The sequence below is a fragment of the Myotis daubentonii genome, chromosome 1, assembly GCF_963259705.1.
Source record: "Myotis daubentonii chromosome 1, mMyoDau2.1, whole genome shotgun sequence".
Taxonomy (NCBI): Eukaryota; Metazoa; Chordata; class Mammalia; order Chiroptera; family Vespertilionidae; genus Myotis; species Myotis daubentonii.
In genome coordinates this window covers 232591181-232608772 of record NC_081840.1, presented here as the reverse complement: position 1 = coordinate 232608772, position 17592 = coordinate 232591181, and the positions used below count along the sequence as shown (strand labels likewise).

The following is a 17592-nucleotide window of genomic DNA, read 5'->3' as shown; positions in this document are numbered from 1 at the left end:
ATCGGAGCTGAGCCCGGCCACAGCTGTCCTCAGACCTCCCCCGCAGTGTCCCCTTCTGATGTCAGTGCCGGCCAGCGTGTGTCTCAGAGGTCCTGGCTGCACATTGAGGGCCTGGAGTGGTCGCCTCAGTGTGTGTGGGGGGGACACTGACCCAGGCTCGGGCACGTGTCAGTGCCGGTGGGAACACAGGCGTGGACGGATTGGACAACGGTCTGTGGCCGGGTGTGAGGCGGTCCTGCAGGGTGATGGCCGCGAGGTGTCTAGCCGCAGAGTTCGGGACTCGGTCATATCCATATATCACACGAGTGGCTTCTTCCCTGGAACTGGTTCCAGTTGCATGTTGGTGACACGCTGTGGTGTCGGCACAGGGAGAACAGCCGGCTCCCCTGAGGGGGCTCGCCCCGGGCCGCGCAGATGAGCGGTGAGCCAGTTCCAGCAGGAGCAGAACCCCAGGCAGAGACTCCCGATGGACCGCTGGGCCCTAGGGCCTTCTTCCCACCAGGCCGGGGCCGCCTGGGGCCTTGCAGGGAAGGTCGGCCAACAGCCTTCTCTGAGGAGGGAGAGATGACGGGTGCGGTGCTAAGATGCGTAGGCCAGAGGTCTGGGCGGTTCTGGGAGTTCCCTTGACTTTAGCCAGCGGACCTGCGGGGGCCAGGTGACAGCAGAGTCTGATGGTCACGTGTCAGGCACTTGCACTTGAGTGGGGATCAGTATAGGTTCTGGGCCTGGGGCTGGGCCCGGTTCCACCAGCCTCCCCCTGGACTGTCTCCCCTTGTGGTGGCAGCTGCTTTCAGAGAAGTTCCTACCTGGCATCGGGAACAGGACCCCTTGGTCATCACTCTGGGGTGTGCGTGCTCGGAGCTGCAGGGCGCCCCTGCCTTAGCTGGGCCGGGCCGCTGCTGCGCTCTCTCCTTCACTCCCAGCCAAGCAGGCGGCCGCACGGACACGCCCCGCCTGCTCCTGACCGCTGGCTCCTGAGGACAGCAGCCTGGCCCCGGGCCCCGAGGGGGGTGTACAGACCAGCCGCCCTCGCTGGGGACCTGAGAGGAGCGCTGACGGGCCGCCGTTACTCACGTAGACGAGGCGGGTGTCGCTGTGGAGGAATCTGAGTGTGAGGCGGGCGTGAGGACCAGGGCCGTGTCCCCATGAGAGCCCTGACCACCCTCTTCGCCCCAGCCTGCCTGTGACCCATTGTCCACTGCAGAAGAGGGAGGCCTGGGTCTCAGGTGTGTGGGCAAGAGACCTGGCCGGACAGTGTCCACAGGCTAATGACAGTGTCCAGGGAACGGGTCAGAGGCTCGGCAGAACCGGGCCTCGGCCCCATGTGCGGTGTCCGTAGTGGTTAAGGACACCCAGTGGCCCAGTGACCTCACGGCCGGTGCCTCCTTGTTCTCCGTGCGCAGCCGCGTGCGGTGTATTGTAAGGACATCATGGACATCGAGCAGTTCTCCGCGGTGAGAGGCATCTACCTGGACGCCGCCGACACCACCTTCTACAGCCAGTTCGTCACGGGCTCTGTCTCCATCCCCTGGCAGAATGAGGTACTGCTGGTCCGCGTGCGCCGCTACCCAAGTGAGGGTGACGGACGAAAATGACAAGGACGTGTGTGTACGTGTGTGTACATGTGTGTGACGGTATCTTCTTAGCTGGTACACACACACACCTGTGTGAGGGTGCTGAGAGGTAGAACTACCCACGGCAGCTGGCCCTGGTCCCTTCACAGGTGGCGGGCAGAAGGTGGCCGTTTGGGTCCGATGGGGCTTCCGGCCCTAAGCCCCACTTCCCAAGCAGGGCTGGCTGGCACCAGGGGGAGGGAGGCCAAGGGACCCAAGAAGAGGCCAGGAGGCAGGGCCAGCAGAAATGGAGGGCAGGGCTGGAGAGGGGCCCCGGGGGCGGGCTGACCTGGGGCCTGCCCGCTGCTCTGTCCTGCCCTTCTGCGGATGCAGATGATCGAGTCGGAATGCTTCAAGGACATCAACGAAAGTGAAAACGAGGAGACTCGGGACTTGCATCAGGGAGACAAAACCTGCCGACCAAAGCCAGCCCCCAAGCGAAGGAGAGGCTTCTTGCAGCGACTCCTCAGCGGATGGGTGAGGGCCCGGGCCTTGTCCCTGTGGTTCGGGGCTTTGTAATGTGATGTGTTAAGAAAATACTTCAGCGCGTTAAAACTAGCTTTTCGTTTCCGATGCCTCCTACGTCGGGCATGCGCACAGGTGAGGAGCCCGCCGTGGTGCTCCTGAGCCCAGCCAGGAAGCCCCTCACGCTCTTTGCTGTGCGTGTGGACTCTGCTCTGACCCAAGGGGAGGACGGCCGGACGCAGGCGCCCTCTGCCCGTGGCAGCACTGTCCGCTGGGCTCGGCCATGAGTCTCACAGAGCAAACCTCAAACGCGCCTATCACCCCCATCTCTACGTTACTGGTTCCCATTCGCCCGCTTTCACGGGGCAGCTGCTTCTCTTGAACATGGGAGTGGTTTGCAGAGGTTTTCTGTCGCAGCATAAAGCGAGCATTTTTTCCAAGTGAAGTTCTCTCCTCGGACTAGTGGGTGATCCTGCTTGTCCCCTGTCCACTCTCGCGGGCTTCCCTCAGAGCTGTCCACTAACACTTGATGAAAACACGCTATAGGGGGAGCAGGTCTCGGGGTGCGTTGACCATGACCGCGCTCCCTCTGAGAACTGAGGCCCAGCTCCTCCGGGCGCTCTCCTAGAGCCTGACTCAGTGCGGCCGGCCTGTGAAAACCTCACTCCGCCCCATGGGGAACCGCAGCTGAGGGGGTGCTGTGCAGGGTGAAGCCGCGCCTGCTGGTTTCCCAGAGCGCGCAGGGGTGGGGATAGGAGCGCTTGTGCGACAGGGAGCGCGGAGAGCCACCCAGCGGGCTGTGTGCTCTGACAACACTGCACGTCACGAAATAGAGAACGTGTGAGCGTTTTGCCTGCCTTCCAGTTCGCGCCCCAAGGTTTGCCCACTGTCCCTTCCCTGGGGGACGTTAAGCCAGCTCGCATCAGAAAGGGACTGACCCGGCCGTGTGTTGCAGGGCTGCATGAGTTAACCCTGGAGCCGCGAGGAGGAGCTGCCCGTGGGACTGTGCTGCTTGCGCAGAGCCAACCCCACGCCCAGGAGCCGGCCCAGTGTTCGTCCTCTCTGTGAATTGCAATAAACAGGTCTGACACATCTTAAAACGTGCCCGTGAGTCTGCAGGTTTTTCCACGTTAATAGCTGAGTTGTCTTTTCACTAAAGCCGGCTTGAAGAGGCCCCTCAAGGATGGCTGTGACGTCCCAAAGCCCCTGTGGCAGGGCTCAAGCTTCGTGTGCCCATGGAGAGGGAGGAGCGGGGCCTGGGCACCGCCTGGAGTGTCCTCTCCTCCAGGGCTCGCAGGGAGCGGCCGGTCGGGCCTTCCTGGTCCAGGGCACGGCGTGAGAGTCGCCCGTCTGCTTCCACGACGTCACGAGGGTCTGCCTTCCTGAGGTGCGCCCCTCCCTGCGTGTGCGGGTTTGCGCTGCTTGCCAGACGCTCCGGCCCCTCCTGTGACAGAGGCTGCTTCCAGGACCCTGAGGTCAGGGCTTGCCCGTCGGGGGCGACTCACCAACCCTGGGTTGTGTGAAAGGGTTTCTGTGACCGCAGTGCCTCCTAGAATGGGGGTCAGGTAACTGAGCCGAAGGTGAAAGACGGGGCCCAGGCGAGGCCAGGGCTCGGGCTGATTGAAGGGAGAAGGAGCTCATCCCCTGGGATTAGGGAGGACGGTTCCCACGCAGAGCTCTGCACAGACCCCTCGGACTTGGCTGCGCTCTTACTGCGTGAGGGATGGGCCTGGCCTGTGGAGCAGCGGGCTGTGCGGGGGTGGGGGGGCCTCGGGCACTTTAAGGAGGGGGCTGGGGTACACAGTCTTCTGTTTTGTTGGCGGGAGGGGCGTCGTGCAATGTGATGGCATTCAGAATGTGACTCAGGTCTTCTCTGTCGTTACACATCACCTTGAAAGATGTTTAGGGCAGGGGCAATGACAGAGCTCCAGAACACCCATCCCGCCAGGCGTCCTGGGTGCAGCTGCTCTAGCACGCACGGCTCCAGCTCCCGCTCCTGGTACAGGTCTCCCTCGGGGACAGACACTGTCCTAATGCATCCCGGGAAGAAATCAGGTGCAGTGGGAGAGGCGTGCATACGTAGTCATAACATCAAATAATTTATCACTTTCTTGCTCCCGGCCACCTTGGCAGCTGCTCTTGGTTGGGGGCGGTCCCACACCTGAGGCAGGAAGACGGTGGCTGCAGAGAAGATGGAAAAGAAGATGTGTTGGAGCCGATGCACTCTGGGCTCCAGCCTGTCATGGAAAGGGGGAGTCCGTGCTGGGGTACAAGCAGACTCTGAAGGTGAGGCGTCACCGCAGTGGCCACATGGCTGAACTGGGCGCCACGCGCGGAGCATCCTCGCGTGGGCACACTGGCTAGCCATGACCCAGGTGATTCTGATAGCATTAGAAGCATGCCAGGTCAGTGGAAAGTAAACCATGCAAAATTGTTCTTTAGTAAAACTGGTCAGTTTTATGTAAATGGTCTTGACTCACCAGTTAAAGGGGAAGATTGCAGAGTGGGTCACAAGGCAAAACCCAACTGGGCTGTCTCTGAGACAAATCCAAAAGCGAGTGAGAACAGTTCAGGTGTAACCATTGCAAATGCATCCCAGGGAAACACTAGCGTCGGTACTGCAGCCGTCACGTCTGAGTCTCAGACAAGGTAGATCCAGCCCGACAGTGGTGAGCCAAGCAGAAGGGCACGTAGTAATGCTGAAGGTGCAGTTCTCAAACAAGGTAAACTGGTCAGAAGTAACTGTTCACAAGCAACAGCCGTAGCTTTCCTAAAGCAGAGCGGAGCAGCTTAAGCCACCTCTCGGTCCCAGATAGGGCAGACCTGGAGCGTGGTGAGGTGCATCTTGTGAATGTGAGTGTGTAGATACGTATGTATAGATAGATACATATACTATATATTGATATGACATGTAGATAACACATTCTTTATTGATAATGCCCATAGAACATGCATGAAAAGTGACCATATATTATATCATAAAGGAAATCCTAATAAAAAATTTGAAAAGAGATATAGTCAAGAGTATCTGATTCCAAATGTGGTAAACCTGTGACTGAATAACAGACTCAGAAAGCACAGAAGCTCTGGCACCTGGAATTTGACAGCCTCTGCTAAAATTCTCTTGGGTCTAAGAAGAGAGATAATCCAAAATTATAGAACTTCTAGAAAATGACCACCACCCCTATAAGTCTGGGTGTATGAGACACAACTAGAATAGTGCTCAGAGAGCATTTATAGCTCCTGATCACACCAACCAAAGTAAGCACCTGGCCATAAAAGAATTGAACCTCTAACTCAAAGGATAGAAAAAACATCGAGAAAAACAGAGGAAGAAATTAAAGGACAAAAGTTAATGGCTACTGAACAGAAACTGACACACATAAGTTCTTAAAAAACCAACAGATGGATAAAAGCAAGGGGAGAAAACACGAATGCACTTGGGTCCTTTGAGGGATTTTACCTGTTTCTGTAGGTGGGAATGTTAGGGGCGTCTCAGTCAGAATATTCATCAGCCTTTCAGGTGTGTCTTTCAGTGTGCTGATGCATCAAAAGGAGTGTCCAGTGGGGTTTGGGACACCCTCTGGTCAGCTTCACCTCTGTCTTGGATTTTTCTGGCTCTAAAGGGTTTTTGTTTGTTTGCTTGTTTTTGTTCTTTGTTATTCCCGGACTTTATCGCTCTTGGGTTTGGTGGCACTAATGGCACTGATTTAGTCTGTTCTCTCTCTCCCTGACCAGGGGATTGAAGCTGCCCGCTCTCTGGACTTATAGGGGAACTGGAAGGGAATAGGGATACTGGGCCTGTCATGCCGCCACGGCAGGTTTCAGGCGTGGGGAATGGATTTGCTGGTGAAGAGAACATTTATAGCTTCTAAGTATACCAACCAAGGTAAGCACCTGGAAATAAAAGCCTCATCCCCGTTGTCTCCCCAGGAGAACCTGCATTCCAGAACTTCCAGACAAGCTGGTCCGTCTCTCCTCACACACCCTGATGTGGAACTACAGAGCAAAGACACAGAAAACCATAAGCAGCCGGAGAGGAAAAACCAAACCAAACCATTACACTCAAAGGAGTAACGACTGACTTCTTAGGAACAAGAATGAGAAATGGAAGACAGTCATGTTCAGATCTTTAATTTGCTGACAGGAAGTGTCTGCCAACCTTGAATTCCATACCCAAACAAAAGCCTATTAAGAATGATGGCAAAATGATGACATTTTCAGATAAATGGAAATGGAGAGATTTCAGCAATAGAAGATCCACTGTAAGGAATTCTAAAGGGCATTTTCCATGCAGAAGGACATGACCCCAGATGGAAGATGACAGGGGCAGGAAGGAATGAAGAGGAATAGAAATGGCACATATGGGAGTCCGTGGAAATAGATGTTGACTGCTCAAAACAGCAGTGACTTTCTATGCCCTTTGCAGTGTGGGTGTGTTTTTGTAGAATTAAAATGTGCTGGCCCAGTCATTTGTCCCTCCTGGCTCTGCTTCATGTTTCCTTCTTTCTGTGGCCCAGGCCTGGCCCCCACAGATTCCTATCTGGTCTTGCATTCAGGGCAGATGACGTGTGTGTGTGTGTGTGTGTGTGTGTGTGTGTGTGTGTGTGTGTGGCGGGAGTGGGGGAGGTGGGGGGGGGGCCTGTGATACCACACTGCTTTATATATCTAGGTACCTGGCCTTTCCTCCTGGGCAGGACCAGTCACAAATTAGTTGCTAGGCTTTTGTTTTTAGTTCTCCAACAAAACCCATTTTTTTTTTAAATATATTTTATTGATTTTTTACAGAGAGGAAGGGAGAGAGATAGAGAGTTAGAAACATCGATGAGAGAGAAACATCGATCAGCTGCCTCCTGCACATCTCCTACTGGTGATATGCCCGCAACCCAGGTACATGCCCTTGACTGGAATCGAACCTGGGACCCTTCAGTCCGCAGGCCGACGCTCTATCCACTGAGCCAAACCGGTTTCGGCAAAACCCATTCTTTTATGTTTTTTCCCCTGAATAGTACACATTCCTTGCTGAAGATTTGAAAACTGCAGAAAAGCACACAGATTAGGATACAAATCACCTAATTGCCCTGCCCACTAACCTGGTGACCAGGTCTCTTTTCTATTGCTTTTCTTTTCTTTTTTACTTAGAAATACGTTTTTATCGAGTTTTAGAGAAGAAGGGAGAGGGATAGAGAGAAACAACAATGTGAAAGAGAAACATTGATTGGCTGCCTCCTGCATGCTCCCTATTGGGGATCGAGTCCACAACCCAGGCATGTGCCCTGACTGGGAATCGAACCGGTGACCTTCTGGTGAATGGGATGATGCTCAACCGAGGGAGCCACACTGGCCAGGGCGTGTGTGTGTGTGTGTTTCCCTTTGTTTAAAAAGAGAGGCAGGATAATGCTGCACAGAGTGCAGTTTGCGAATGCACGGGAGACCTTTGCCCGTGTCATCTGTGCTCTTCTAAAAACGACCCTGTGCCCTGACCGGTTTGGCTCAGTGGATGGAGCGTCGGCCTACGGACTGAAGGGTCCCAGGTTCGATTTCGGTCAAGGGCATGTACCTTGGTTGTGGGCACATTCCCGGTGGGGGTGTGCAGGAGGCAGCTGATTGATGTTTCTAACTATCTCTCTCCCTCTCCGTAAAAAATCAATAAAATATATTTTAAAAAAATAAATAAAAACGACTGTGGTTTTCTGTCCTATGGATCTATCATGACTCACTAGCCCATCTCCTGCCCATTTATGTTGTCTCCTCGTTTTGTCCGAGGTGCTGCTGTAGGTAGTGCCCATCCTCACACACACACCATGGTTTTCCTCGGGTCAGTCACTGGACGTGTCTTTGCTGTTCAGGGACGTGCCATTGTTAAGGCTTTGGAGACGCGCCAAATGGCCCACGCAGCTGTGTTCATTAATCTTTGCTGTTTTGGACTAGACCAGTGGTTCTCAGCCTTAGCTGCACTTAGCCGGATGAGGCCCAGGAATCAGGATTTTAAAAAGATTCCCAGGTGATTTAATATGCAGCCACAGTTGAGAACCACTGCTGTAGGGCTTCCTTATAAGAGTTCTTGTCTGGATTACAGTCCGTTCCAGGCAGATAACTCTCCGCCGTGGCTGGAGCAGTCACAGTCTGCTGTGGCAATATTAGGTCTCCATGACCTATGACCTCTCTAGACTGATTCAAATTTGGTTCAGGAGCATAGAAACAGAATAATCTAAAGCAACAGTGGCTTAAACAAAATAGACTTTTCTCCCAGATTCTCATGAGATGGGCAGGCCGGGCTGGCAGGGCATCACCCAGTCGTCTGGGCCCTGGCCGCTTCCAGGCTGCTGTCCCAGGATGTGGTGTCATCATGACCCATTGCAACTGCTCAGGTGCCAACAATACACCCGTTTCAGGCAGCAGGGGCCTCTGGCACACCTGTCCATGCTGCTTCCATCTCAGTGCCAGAACTCGTCCCGTCACATGGCTGCAGCAACGGATAGGCAGTGTCATATTTTAACCAAGTGGAAAGGGGCCCAGATGAAAACGGGTCCTATCACTGAAGGAGGTTGGAAGTGTGTCCCTCAAAATTCACGCTGAGCCCTCAGCTCTGGCACTTGAGAATGTGACTGTATTTGGAGACGGGGACTTTAAAGAGGAAAACCGAGGCCCTGTGGGTGGGTCCTCATCGGGTCCGCCTGGTGTCCTTAGAAGAGGAGGGGGTGGGATTCAGACACAGGAAGACCCTGTGAGGACACAGCAGGAGACCGCCATCTTCACACCCAGGAGAAGCCCCGGGAGACCACTGTCCACACCTTGCCTCGGGCTGCCAGCCTCCAGGCCTAAGGATGGGTTTCTGTTGTTGGGCCCCAGGCTGTGGCACCTGTTAGAGCAGCCCCAGCCAACCAGCTCATGGCGTGGGCAGTCTGTGTGACACTCACTCAGGGGCTCGGCTGCTGTGACCAGGAATCTGGGTCCTGCTTCTCCGGGTCCTCCACTTCCTGCTCCCAAAGCCTGTAATCAGTACCGGCCTCCACCCTGAGGCTCTCGGGCGGGCGGGCGGGCTCCATTCTTCCCGCTGGGACTGGAAGCCTGTTCCCACGGGCTGCTGGCCATGGGGCCTCTCCAACAGGGCAGCTGGCTTCATGCACATGCCAGCCAAGAGGGGAACAGCAAGATGGAAGCCTCAGACTCTTGTCCCCAGTCCCAGGAAAGCCTCTTCCCTATGCTGGTTAGAAGCCAGCTCCAGGAGCAGCCCCACTCGAAGGAAGGGCACTGTCCAGGGCGTGGGCGGGGAGAGGGCCCCTGGCCATGGTGGCCGAGGATGGGCGCGGCTGGCATGGGGGTGAGGCCCCTGTCAACAGCAGGGCAGCACCTCAAGGCTAGCGCGCGCGGTCCTTTCCTGCAGGGGGCACTGCCATCCCCTGGGGACAGGGCTCCTGGGTGAGGCTCGTGCCCAGGACAGGCCTCTGCCCAGAGCGGCCCTGGAGGGTCCTCCTGTGCGCACGGCCTCCCCCAGGGCGCTTCTCCCGGAGGCAGGCGGACGGCTGCCCGGCGGGTGCGCGCACCATCCGCATGGGCTCCCCCTCCCGGTGGTGAGGCCCCCGAGCCAGACCCCTTTGGGCTGGCACCAGGCAGGAGGTGCCCACCGCGCGGGGCGGGGCAGGAGTCCTCTCCCTCGGGTTCGGCAGTCCTTCCGTGGAGGGCTCTGGGCAAAGGCACGGGCCGGGCAGGTCCCCTCCTCTCCCTCACTCCCTCTCCACTGTGGGGCCCACGCTGGGCTCCCTCCGCCGGAGGACCCCCCCTCCCCGCAGGTCTCCACCACCTACGACATGAGCAGGGCGCACCCACTTCGTGCTCCTGCAGGTAAAGGCCGACCCTCCCGCCCTCAGCCCAGGCTGCGCCGCGGGTGTGCAGGCACGGCCCTCGGGTCTAGACCAGGTTGGCCGCTCTGCGACCCCAGGCGTCCGTGGGGGGTTCGATCCGCGGGGCGCCCCACCTGCCCGCCCCTCACCAACAAGACCCGCCCCTCACGAAGGTCCCGCCTCATCGCCCCGCCCCCGCCGTGGAGCCCCGCCCTTATCGCCCCGGCATTGCCACGCCCCTCACAGTCAGGTCCCGCCCTCATCTCCCCGCCCCCGCTTCTGAGCCCCGCCCTCACCACCAGCCCCCGCCATTGCCACGCCCCTCATCGCCAGGTCCCGCCCTCAGCGCCACGCCCTCTCCGCAGCGCCCGCCCTCCGCTCCACGCCCCGCCCTCATCGCCAGGTCCCGCCTCTGGCCCCGCGGGTTCTCGCCGGGGGACGCTGCGCAGGGGCGGGTCGGCGCCTCGGCTGGCCATTGGCAGAGGCCACCGCCTCTTGCTGTCAATCCCGGCGCCCGGCCTGGCCCCGCCCCCACGGCGGAGCGTCGTGGGACGCAGGGCCGCGGGGGCTGCCGGGACGGGTCCAAGATGGCCGGGCGCCTCGGTTCCGCTCCTGCCAGCGGCCGCGAACCCCATTCATTGCCGCGCTGCTGAGCGGCGCCGCCAGCCGGCCCGAGGGCTCCGGTCGCTGTCCCTGCGGGGTGGGAGATCGCCATGGCGACCCTGGAGAAGCTGATGAAGGCCTTCGAGTCCCTCAAGTCCTTCCAGCAGCAGCAGCAACAGCAGCAGCAGCCGCCGCCGCCTCCGCCACCGCCACAGGCTCAGCCGCCCCCGCCGCAGCCCCAGCCGCAGCCGCCGCCCCCGCCGCCGCCCGGCCCGGCCGTGGCCGAGGAGCCGCTGCACCGTCCGTGAGTGCGGGCCCCGGCAGCTCCCCGCCTGTCCCTGCAGCCCGGGCCCGCAGCCACGGGGCCTCCGCGGACGGCACCTGCCCCTCCTGCCGCGGGACCGGCCCGGCCGCTCTCCGGCCCCTCGCGTGGGTCTCGGTTCGCCCGCGGGCAGGCGCAGCCTCTCCGGACGGCGCCCAGGCGGCCCCGGCCTCAACCCTCCGCCTTCCTTTTCGTGCGAAGTTAGGGAAGGAACTTGCCGCCCTGTGTTTGCAAGGAACCGGGTGTGTTGTGAGCAGAACTCGGCAGAGCCAGGCCGCGTCCCGTGTGGCTTCCTCCGGCCACTTCCCTTCCCTCTCCTCCTGGGAGCGGGAGGGGGGCTGGGGGCGCCGGAGCGGAGAGCGGAGGGGTGCGCATGACGTCATGCCTTAGGGCTGGGCGGGTGCGGCCGCGGCCCGTGGAGACGCTCTTGCACGGGCCCCTTGCAGCCCTGGGCTGGCGGCCGCCTCCCCGCACGCCCCCCGCCCCGCCCCCGGGCACTCCCTCCATTTAGCGGGGACCTGGAGCATCAGCAGAGAGACCCGCTGCCCAAGCTCAGGCCTGGCCTGCGCGCTCTTGAGTGAGTCCTGGTTGTGCAGGAAGGAAGGGGTGACCTACTTGGGTGGTGGTTATTAACAAGTGGGAAGTAATAAAGCCGACGGGGTGAGGGAGCTGATGCAGCCCCCTGCCCGCCCTCCTGGGGGTAATGACGCCGCGCTGGGGGAGAGGCCACCGCTGGGCGAAGGATGGACGTTGCACCGGGGTCGTCGCACAGCTTGCTGGACGCGGGTGTCTGCAGACCGCGGACGGCTCCCCGGAGCGTCCCTGCCGACATCCTGGTCCGGCCTGGGTACTGGGGGTCTCCCAGGCTTGTGCCTGCGAGGGTTTTTGAGACAGAAAAAGAGAGGCCGTCCGAGCACCTGCGCACAGAACCCGCGTACTGTCCCCCGGAGCCCCTGCGCTGCAGTCCGCCCCCCCCCCCCCCCCCGCGGCTTTCCCTTGCTGACCTGCAGGTGTGCCAGACGGCAGCCCCTTTAAGGAGCTCACTGTTCAGACGGATCTCCTCTGTCATGTGTTCTTGTTCTTTATATTTCTGATATGGCCCTGCCGGTGTTCCGAGAGTTTAAGTAGAAAAAATGTGGATTTGCGGAGTAATGTTGGCTTATCTGTTAGAATAAAATTTAGAAATAAATTATTTGTTGTTCTAAGAGGTGAAAAACCTGTTTGGCAACTTAGAGAAAAATTTAAAAAACAATTTTATTACTGTTATAGATGACCACAACAAGCGACTTATAGTCACAACCCATGGCGGACGGGCTGCCGTGCCTCTCCAGGGGGTGCCTGTCAGCTCACACAGTGCCAAGCTCTTGTGTAAACCGAGCACCAGGGCTTTGGGTGGGAGCGAGATCTTTCTGCTGCCCCTGGTGGCTTGGCCAGACGCTGTCCATCCTAAAGTGCGCCCTCTGTGCTTAGCTGATTTGACAGAGCCTGCCGAATTCCTTATCTTCAAACATGGGTATAAGGCGACTTCCTTCCAAAGTAGGCTTGACGAGTAGATAGCTTCTGTTTCAGTCGTTTATTTTAAGGTAATGTGTGACTGACTTATTTAAAATTATAATCTATTGTGTTTGCATAAGCAGTACATTAATGTGATGCCAATTCCAAAGGTAACAATTAAAAATCTCACTCCCACTCCTTTCTCCCAAGTGCCTAACTGTTCCCAGAGGCAAGCACAGTACATGTCCTCCCGTGAGTCCCTCCAGATGTAACCTGTGCATATATGAAGCTAGATTTTAAATTATTTAAAAACAAAAGTATTTCTTTTATATATATATATATATATTTTATTTTTTATTGATTTTTTACAGAGAGGAAGGGAGAGAGATAGAGAGTCAGAAACATCGATGAGAGAGAAACATCGATCAGCTGCCTCCTGCACATCTCCCACTGGGGATGTGCCCGCAACCAAGGTACATGCCCCTGACCGGAATCGAACCTGGGACCTTTCAGTCCGCAGGCTGACGCTCTATCCACTGAGCCAAACCAGTTTTGGCAAAAACAAAAGTATTTCAACAGAGTAACTTTTAAAGGTTCTTAGCATGCTCTGAAGTAAACTGCATTAGGCCTAATTATTGTTCTTTTAACTAAAATGCACAAATATCATTATTTATGTATTTTGCTGTTGAGAACGCAGGTATTCATAAATTTTGAGTAACAAACTCATTGATTACAAGTTTGTATCTTGGCATTTCTTGTTTCTGATGCTTCAGCTGAAAAATCCGTTCCCCAAAGTAAGATTTGGCAGAAGCAATTTAGAAAGTGCCTGTCTGTTTTTATGGCTCTTGCTCTGTGTTTCAATCTGTGGCTGCATAAGTGGTACATGAAGAGCAGTGCTCCCCGAGCCAGGCAGGGTGCGGAGCTGTGGTGTCCGCCACGCGGGGCCGCACTGGGATCTTGGCTGGCTCCACGGAGCAGGCAGGGTCCTGTGTGGGACTGGCAGGCAGGGCGCCCGAGCTTGGCAGGCAGTTGACATTTGCTTCTGACACTTTCTCCTTCTCCTTCAGATTCCCACCTCGTTCCCCCCGGCTGTAATCGTCTACTCACCAATAAATACTTACTGAGCATCCATGGATGGGAGGCGCTGTCCTAACGGGCAGGCCGCAGCCGTGGCCGGAGAGAGCTGCGCTCAGGGAGCTTTCCTGCTCCTGAGGGACGCGGGGAGGGACGGTAAATATGCAGGAGGAGGAGCAGCAGAGCAGGCCAGGGGGCGGGCAGCGTCAGTCAGTAAGGTGTCCACGGAGGGGGTGGCTTTGAGTCAATGACTGAAGTGGTCAAGGAAATAGCTGTGAGGTGTGGGGGATGGGCATTCCAGGCAGGGGAACAGGCCCAAAGAGGAAGAGCACAGAGGTCAGTTTGGCTGATTGAATTAGTGAGAGGGAAACGCTTTTAAAACATTTTTTATTGACTTTAGAGAGGGAGAGGGAGAGAGAAACATCAATGATGAGAATCATGGACTGGCTGCCTCCTGCATGCCCCACACTGGGGATCAAGCCTGCAACCCGGGCATGTGCCCTGACCGGGAATCAAACCCTGACCTCCCGGTTCATAGGTTGACATTCCATCCCTGAGCCACACCTGCTGAGCAGACAGGGAACTCGGTAGGAGGTGAGGTCAGAGAGGTAGGAGGAGGCCCAGCCATTCAGGGCCTCCCCTATAGTTGGAGTAAAGGCGCTGGCATTTATTCTCAATGAGATAGGAAGGCATCGGAGTGTTTGGTCAGGGACTGGCAGGACTCCAGTTCCATTCACAGTGAACACTGGTGAGCACAGTGAGGGGAGCATGGGCGGCCCAGCTGGTAGGAAGCCTGCAGTGTCCGGGGTAGGTGTGCTGGGTTCTGCCAGGAAGTTGGCCGCGGCGAGGTGACGGAGAAGGGACTGATTTCAAAGGCAGGGCCACTAGGACCTGTTCACATCTCTGTCTACTAAGCATCATTTAGTTTAGCTATAGGTGGTGTTATCAGTTAGGATTATATTCAACTGCATATAACAAAACCCTACTGCAGTAGCTTGCACAGGTAAGAGTTTATTGTCTTTTTGAGGAAGATTAGGGACCCAGACTGGTACACTCACTTTGAAGCCCTTGTCCTCATTCTTTCCCATTTTTTAGTTATTTGTCTGTTGACAAATTGTAACAGTTCTTTAATTAGTCTGGATACTAGACTCTTGTCAGATACTAGAGGCCTGGTGCACGAGATTCTGCACTGGAGGGGGGTGGGGTGGGAGGAAAGCGTGTCACTCAGCCTGGCCTGTGCCCTCTCGCAGTCCAGGACCCCCGGGAGGTGGGGGGGGGGGGGGGCGGGGATTGGGCCTAAGCCGGCAGGCAGACATCCCTCTCGCAGTCCAGGGCTCTCACAGTCTGGGACCCCTCGCTCCTTATCAGCTGCCTGCAGTGGAGGCAGGAGAGACCTCCCACCACCGCCGCTGGGCTTGTGGCTGATGCTCACTTCTGGCTGAGCAGTGCTCCCCCTATGGGAGCACACTGACCACCAGGGGGCAGCTCCAGGATTGAGGGTCTTCCCCCGGTGGTCAGTGCATGTCATAGCGACTGGTCGTTCTGCTGTTTGGTCGATTTGCATATTATGCTTTTATTATATAGGATAGGATAGGATTTGTAAAAATGTTCTCTCTTTCTGTGGGTTTTCTCTTTACTTTCTTTATAGTGTCCTTTGAAGCAAAAATGTTTTTAATGTTTTAAAAATTATCTTTATTGTTGATTTTCCCCCGGCCTCACTGAAAAGTTTTTAATTTGGATGAACTCACCCAGTTTTCTATTTTATCTTTGGTTGCTGTACTTTAGTTGTTATACCTCAAAAAATGTTGCCTAACTCAAGGTCACAGAGATTTATTACTCCTGTGTTTTCTTATAAGAATTTTAGAGTTCTAACTTATACTTTTAGGTCCTATCCGTCTTTTTAAAAAAAAATGTTTTTATTGACTTTTAGAGAGAGAGGAAGGGAGAGGGAGAGATAGAAACATTGATGAGAGAGAAACACCAATGAGAGAGAAACATTGATTCGCTGCCTCCTGCACGCCTCCTGCTAGGGATTGAGCCCGAAACCCAGGCATGTGCCCTGACTGGGAATCGAACCAGCAACCTCCTGGTGCGTGGGTCAATGCTCAGCCACTGGGTCACACCAACTGGGCAGGTCTTATCCATCTTGGGTTAATTTTTATTTTTTTACTTTTATATTTTGGTGCACCGTTCCTGGAGGTACTGCAATACCAGGTTGGTGCATGGAGTGGACAGAACAAGCTCCTATTCCATCTCCTAATCCCAAAAATCCATTTAATATATTTTCCTCGGATAGAGGACGTATCAGATATTAAACTGATAAGAACAGATACTACACTTGATCTTAGCCAAAGGCTGAGAAGTGATGGGCTAATGTTTATATGTGGTACAAGATAAGGGTCCAGCTTCATTCTTTTGCATGTGGATATGTAGTTATCCCAGCGTCGTTTGTTGAAAAGATTATTCTTCCCCATTAAGTTGTCTTGGCACCTTGTTGGAAATTAATAGCCCATGACTGTATGGATTTATTTCTGGACTCTCAATTCTATTCCATTGGTCTGTATACTATCCTTCACAGTACTGAATAGTTTTGTATCACAGTTTCAAATTTTGTGAGTCCTCCAACTTTGTTTTTTTCAAGATAGTTTGGCTGTCTGTGCCCCTTGCATTTCCATGGATTGTAAGATCAGATTGTCAGTTCCTGTAAAGCCAGCTGGGTTCTGACAGGGATGGCATTGAATCTGTACATCAGATTGGGGCGTATTGGCATCTTAGCAATAGTTAGTCTTGTGATCCATGGATATTGGCAAACTTTTTCTGCAAATGGTCATATAGTAAATATATCAGGTGTTTGGGCATGTTTCTGTTGTAGCTTCTCAACTCTGCCATTGTAGAGTAAAAGCAGCCAGAGGCAATATGTAAACTATTGAGTGTGGCTGTGTTCCAACAGGCTTTTACTAATGAAATTGAAATTTGAACTTCATATGATTTTCACGTCATGAAATATTATTTGTTTTCTTTTTTGTCAACCATTTAAAAATGTAAAGGAATTCTTAGCTCATAGACGGGCCAACAACAGGCAGGCTTTTTGCTTCAAAAGACATTATTAAGAAAGTACAGAGAAAACCCACAGAAAGAACATTTTACAATCATATATCTGATAAGGGGCTAGTATCCAGGCTAATTAAAGAACTGTTACAGTTCATCAGTACAGAGACAAGTCGCTGCTAGATTCAATATGATCAGACCACTTTGGGGAAAAATTCTTTTTCGGTTGTTTTTTGTTAGCTTAAAAATTACGGAAGTTACACATGTACATGGTAAAAACATCTTCAAACAGCACAGAAGATGACAAAGTCCTGTTGTAGTCTCAGTCCCTGAAAAGAACAATTATTAAATATCTTTAGTCTTCTTCCTGGATTTTTTAAATGCATATACAATCGTTTAAATGTGTCTCTCTCTCTTTTTTTTATTTGCATGACTGAGCTCACACCGTATTTTTTCACTTATCAACATATCACAGACATTGTTCCATAGCAATACGTACAGGCCGAGCTCGGAGGCACTGCGGCTTCCCTCCGGACCACTGCAGGGAAGTGGGCGGCGCAGGAAGCGAGTCGGGGTATTGTTGCTGGCGGAGGGTCTTGCCTCAATTTGTAGATAGTGTGACACCTGTGCAGCGCAGTAAACCGAGGTGCATAAAGCGAGGCCGGCTCTGTGATCCTTACTAACTGCTGTATCACACTGTAGCGCTTATTTTTAAAAGGGCTTTTGGCCCCAGCCGGTGTGGCCCAGTGGATAGAGTGTTGGCCTGCAGACTGAAGGGTCCCAGGTTCGATTCCAGTCAGGGGCACATGCCCGGGTTGCAGGCTTGATCCCCAGTAGGGGGCGGGCAGGAGGCAGCTGATCAATGATCATCCCTCATCATTGATGTTTCTATCTTTCCCTCTCTCTTCCTCTCTGAAATCAATAAAAATATATTTAAAACAAATAAAAGGGCTTTGGATGTGTAAAGACAAAGGTCTTGCATTGTCCTGGCTTTCAAATGGGCGTGGACCTATGTTCTCCACCTTAAGGACTCCACCCCTGTGACCCCCAGGCCTGCAAGGGAGCCACTTGGCACAGGACCGTGGGTCATAGATCCACCTTACCCAGACAGGGAGGGGAACAGGACCCG

The 17592-nt window shown here is 54.7% G+C and overlaps 2 protein-coding genes and 1 non-coding gene across 31 annotated transcripts in view; 2 read left to right on the top strand and 1 right to left on the bottom strand.

The window, feature by feature from the left end:
• The window catches only part of GRK4 (G protein-coupled receptor kinase 4), a 45617-nt gene extending 39070 nt beyond the window's left edge, over positions 1-6547 (top strand). For 19 of the 26 annotated variants that reach the window (XM_059677093.1, XM_059677074.1, XM_059677118.1 and 16 more), the window contains 3 exons: positions 1404-1541; positions 1947-2090; positions 3034-3178. In XM_059677093.1, the coding sequence (XP_059533076.1) occupies positions 1404-1541; positions 1947-2090; positions 3034-3048 (297 nt within the window). In that variant the 3' untranslated portion in view covers positions 3049-3178. Of the gene's footprint in view, positions 1-1403; positions 1609-1946; positions 2091-3033; positions 3179-4211; positions 4454-6011 lie in introns of those variants that run through there. The other 7 variants (XR_009450157.1, XM_059677015.1, XM_059677023.1 and 4 more) reach the window with 7 other exon arrangements.
• A 3922-nt stretch (positions 6548-10469) lies between these two features.
• Positions 10470-17592, top strand: part of HTT (huntingtin) — a 102862-nt gene continuing 95739 nt past the window's right edge. For all 4 annotated transcript variants that reach the window (XM_059676833.1, XM_059676815.1, XM_059676823.1 and 1 more), the window contains exon 1: positions 10470-10829. In XM_059676833.1, the coding sequence (XP_059532816.1) occupies positions 10636-10829 (194 nt within the window). In that variant the 5' untranslated portion in view covers positions 10470-10635. The remainder of the gene's footprint in view (positions 10830-17592) is intronic.
• Positions 15593-15782, bottom strand: LOC132225126 (U2 spliceosomal RNA). The gene has a single exon (XR_009450794.1). It is a non-coding gene; the product is annotated as a U2 spliceosomal RNA (small nuclear RNA).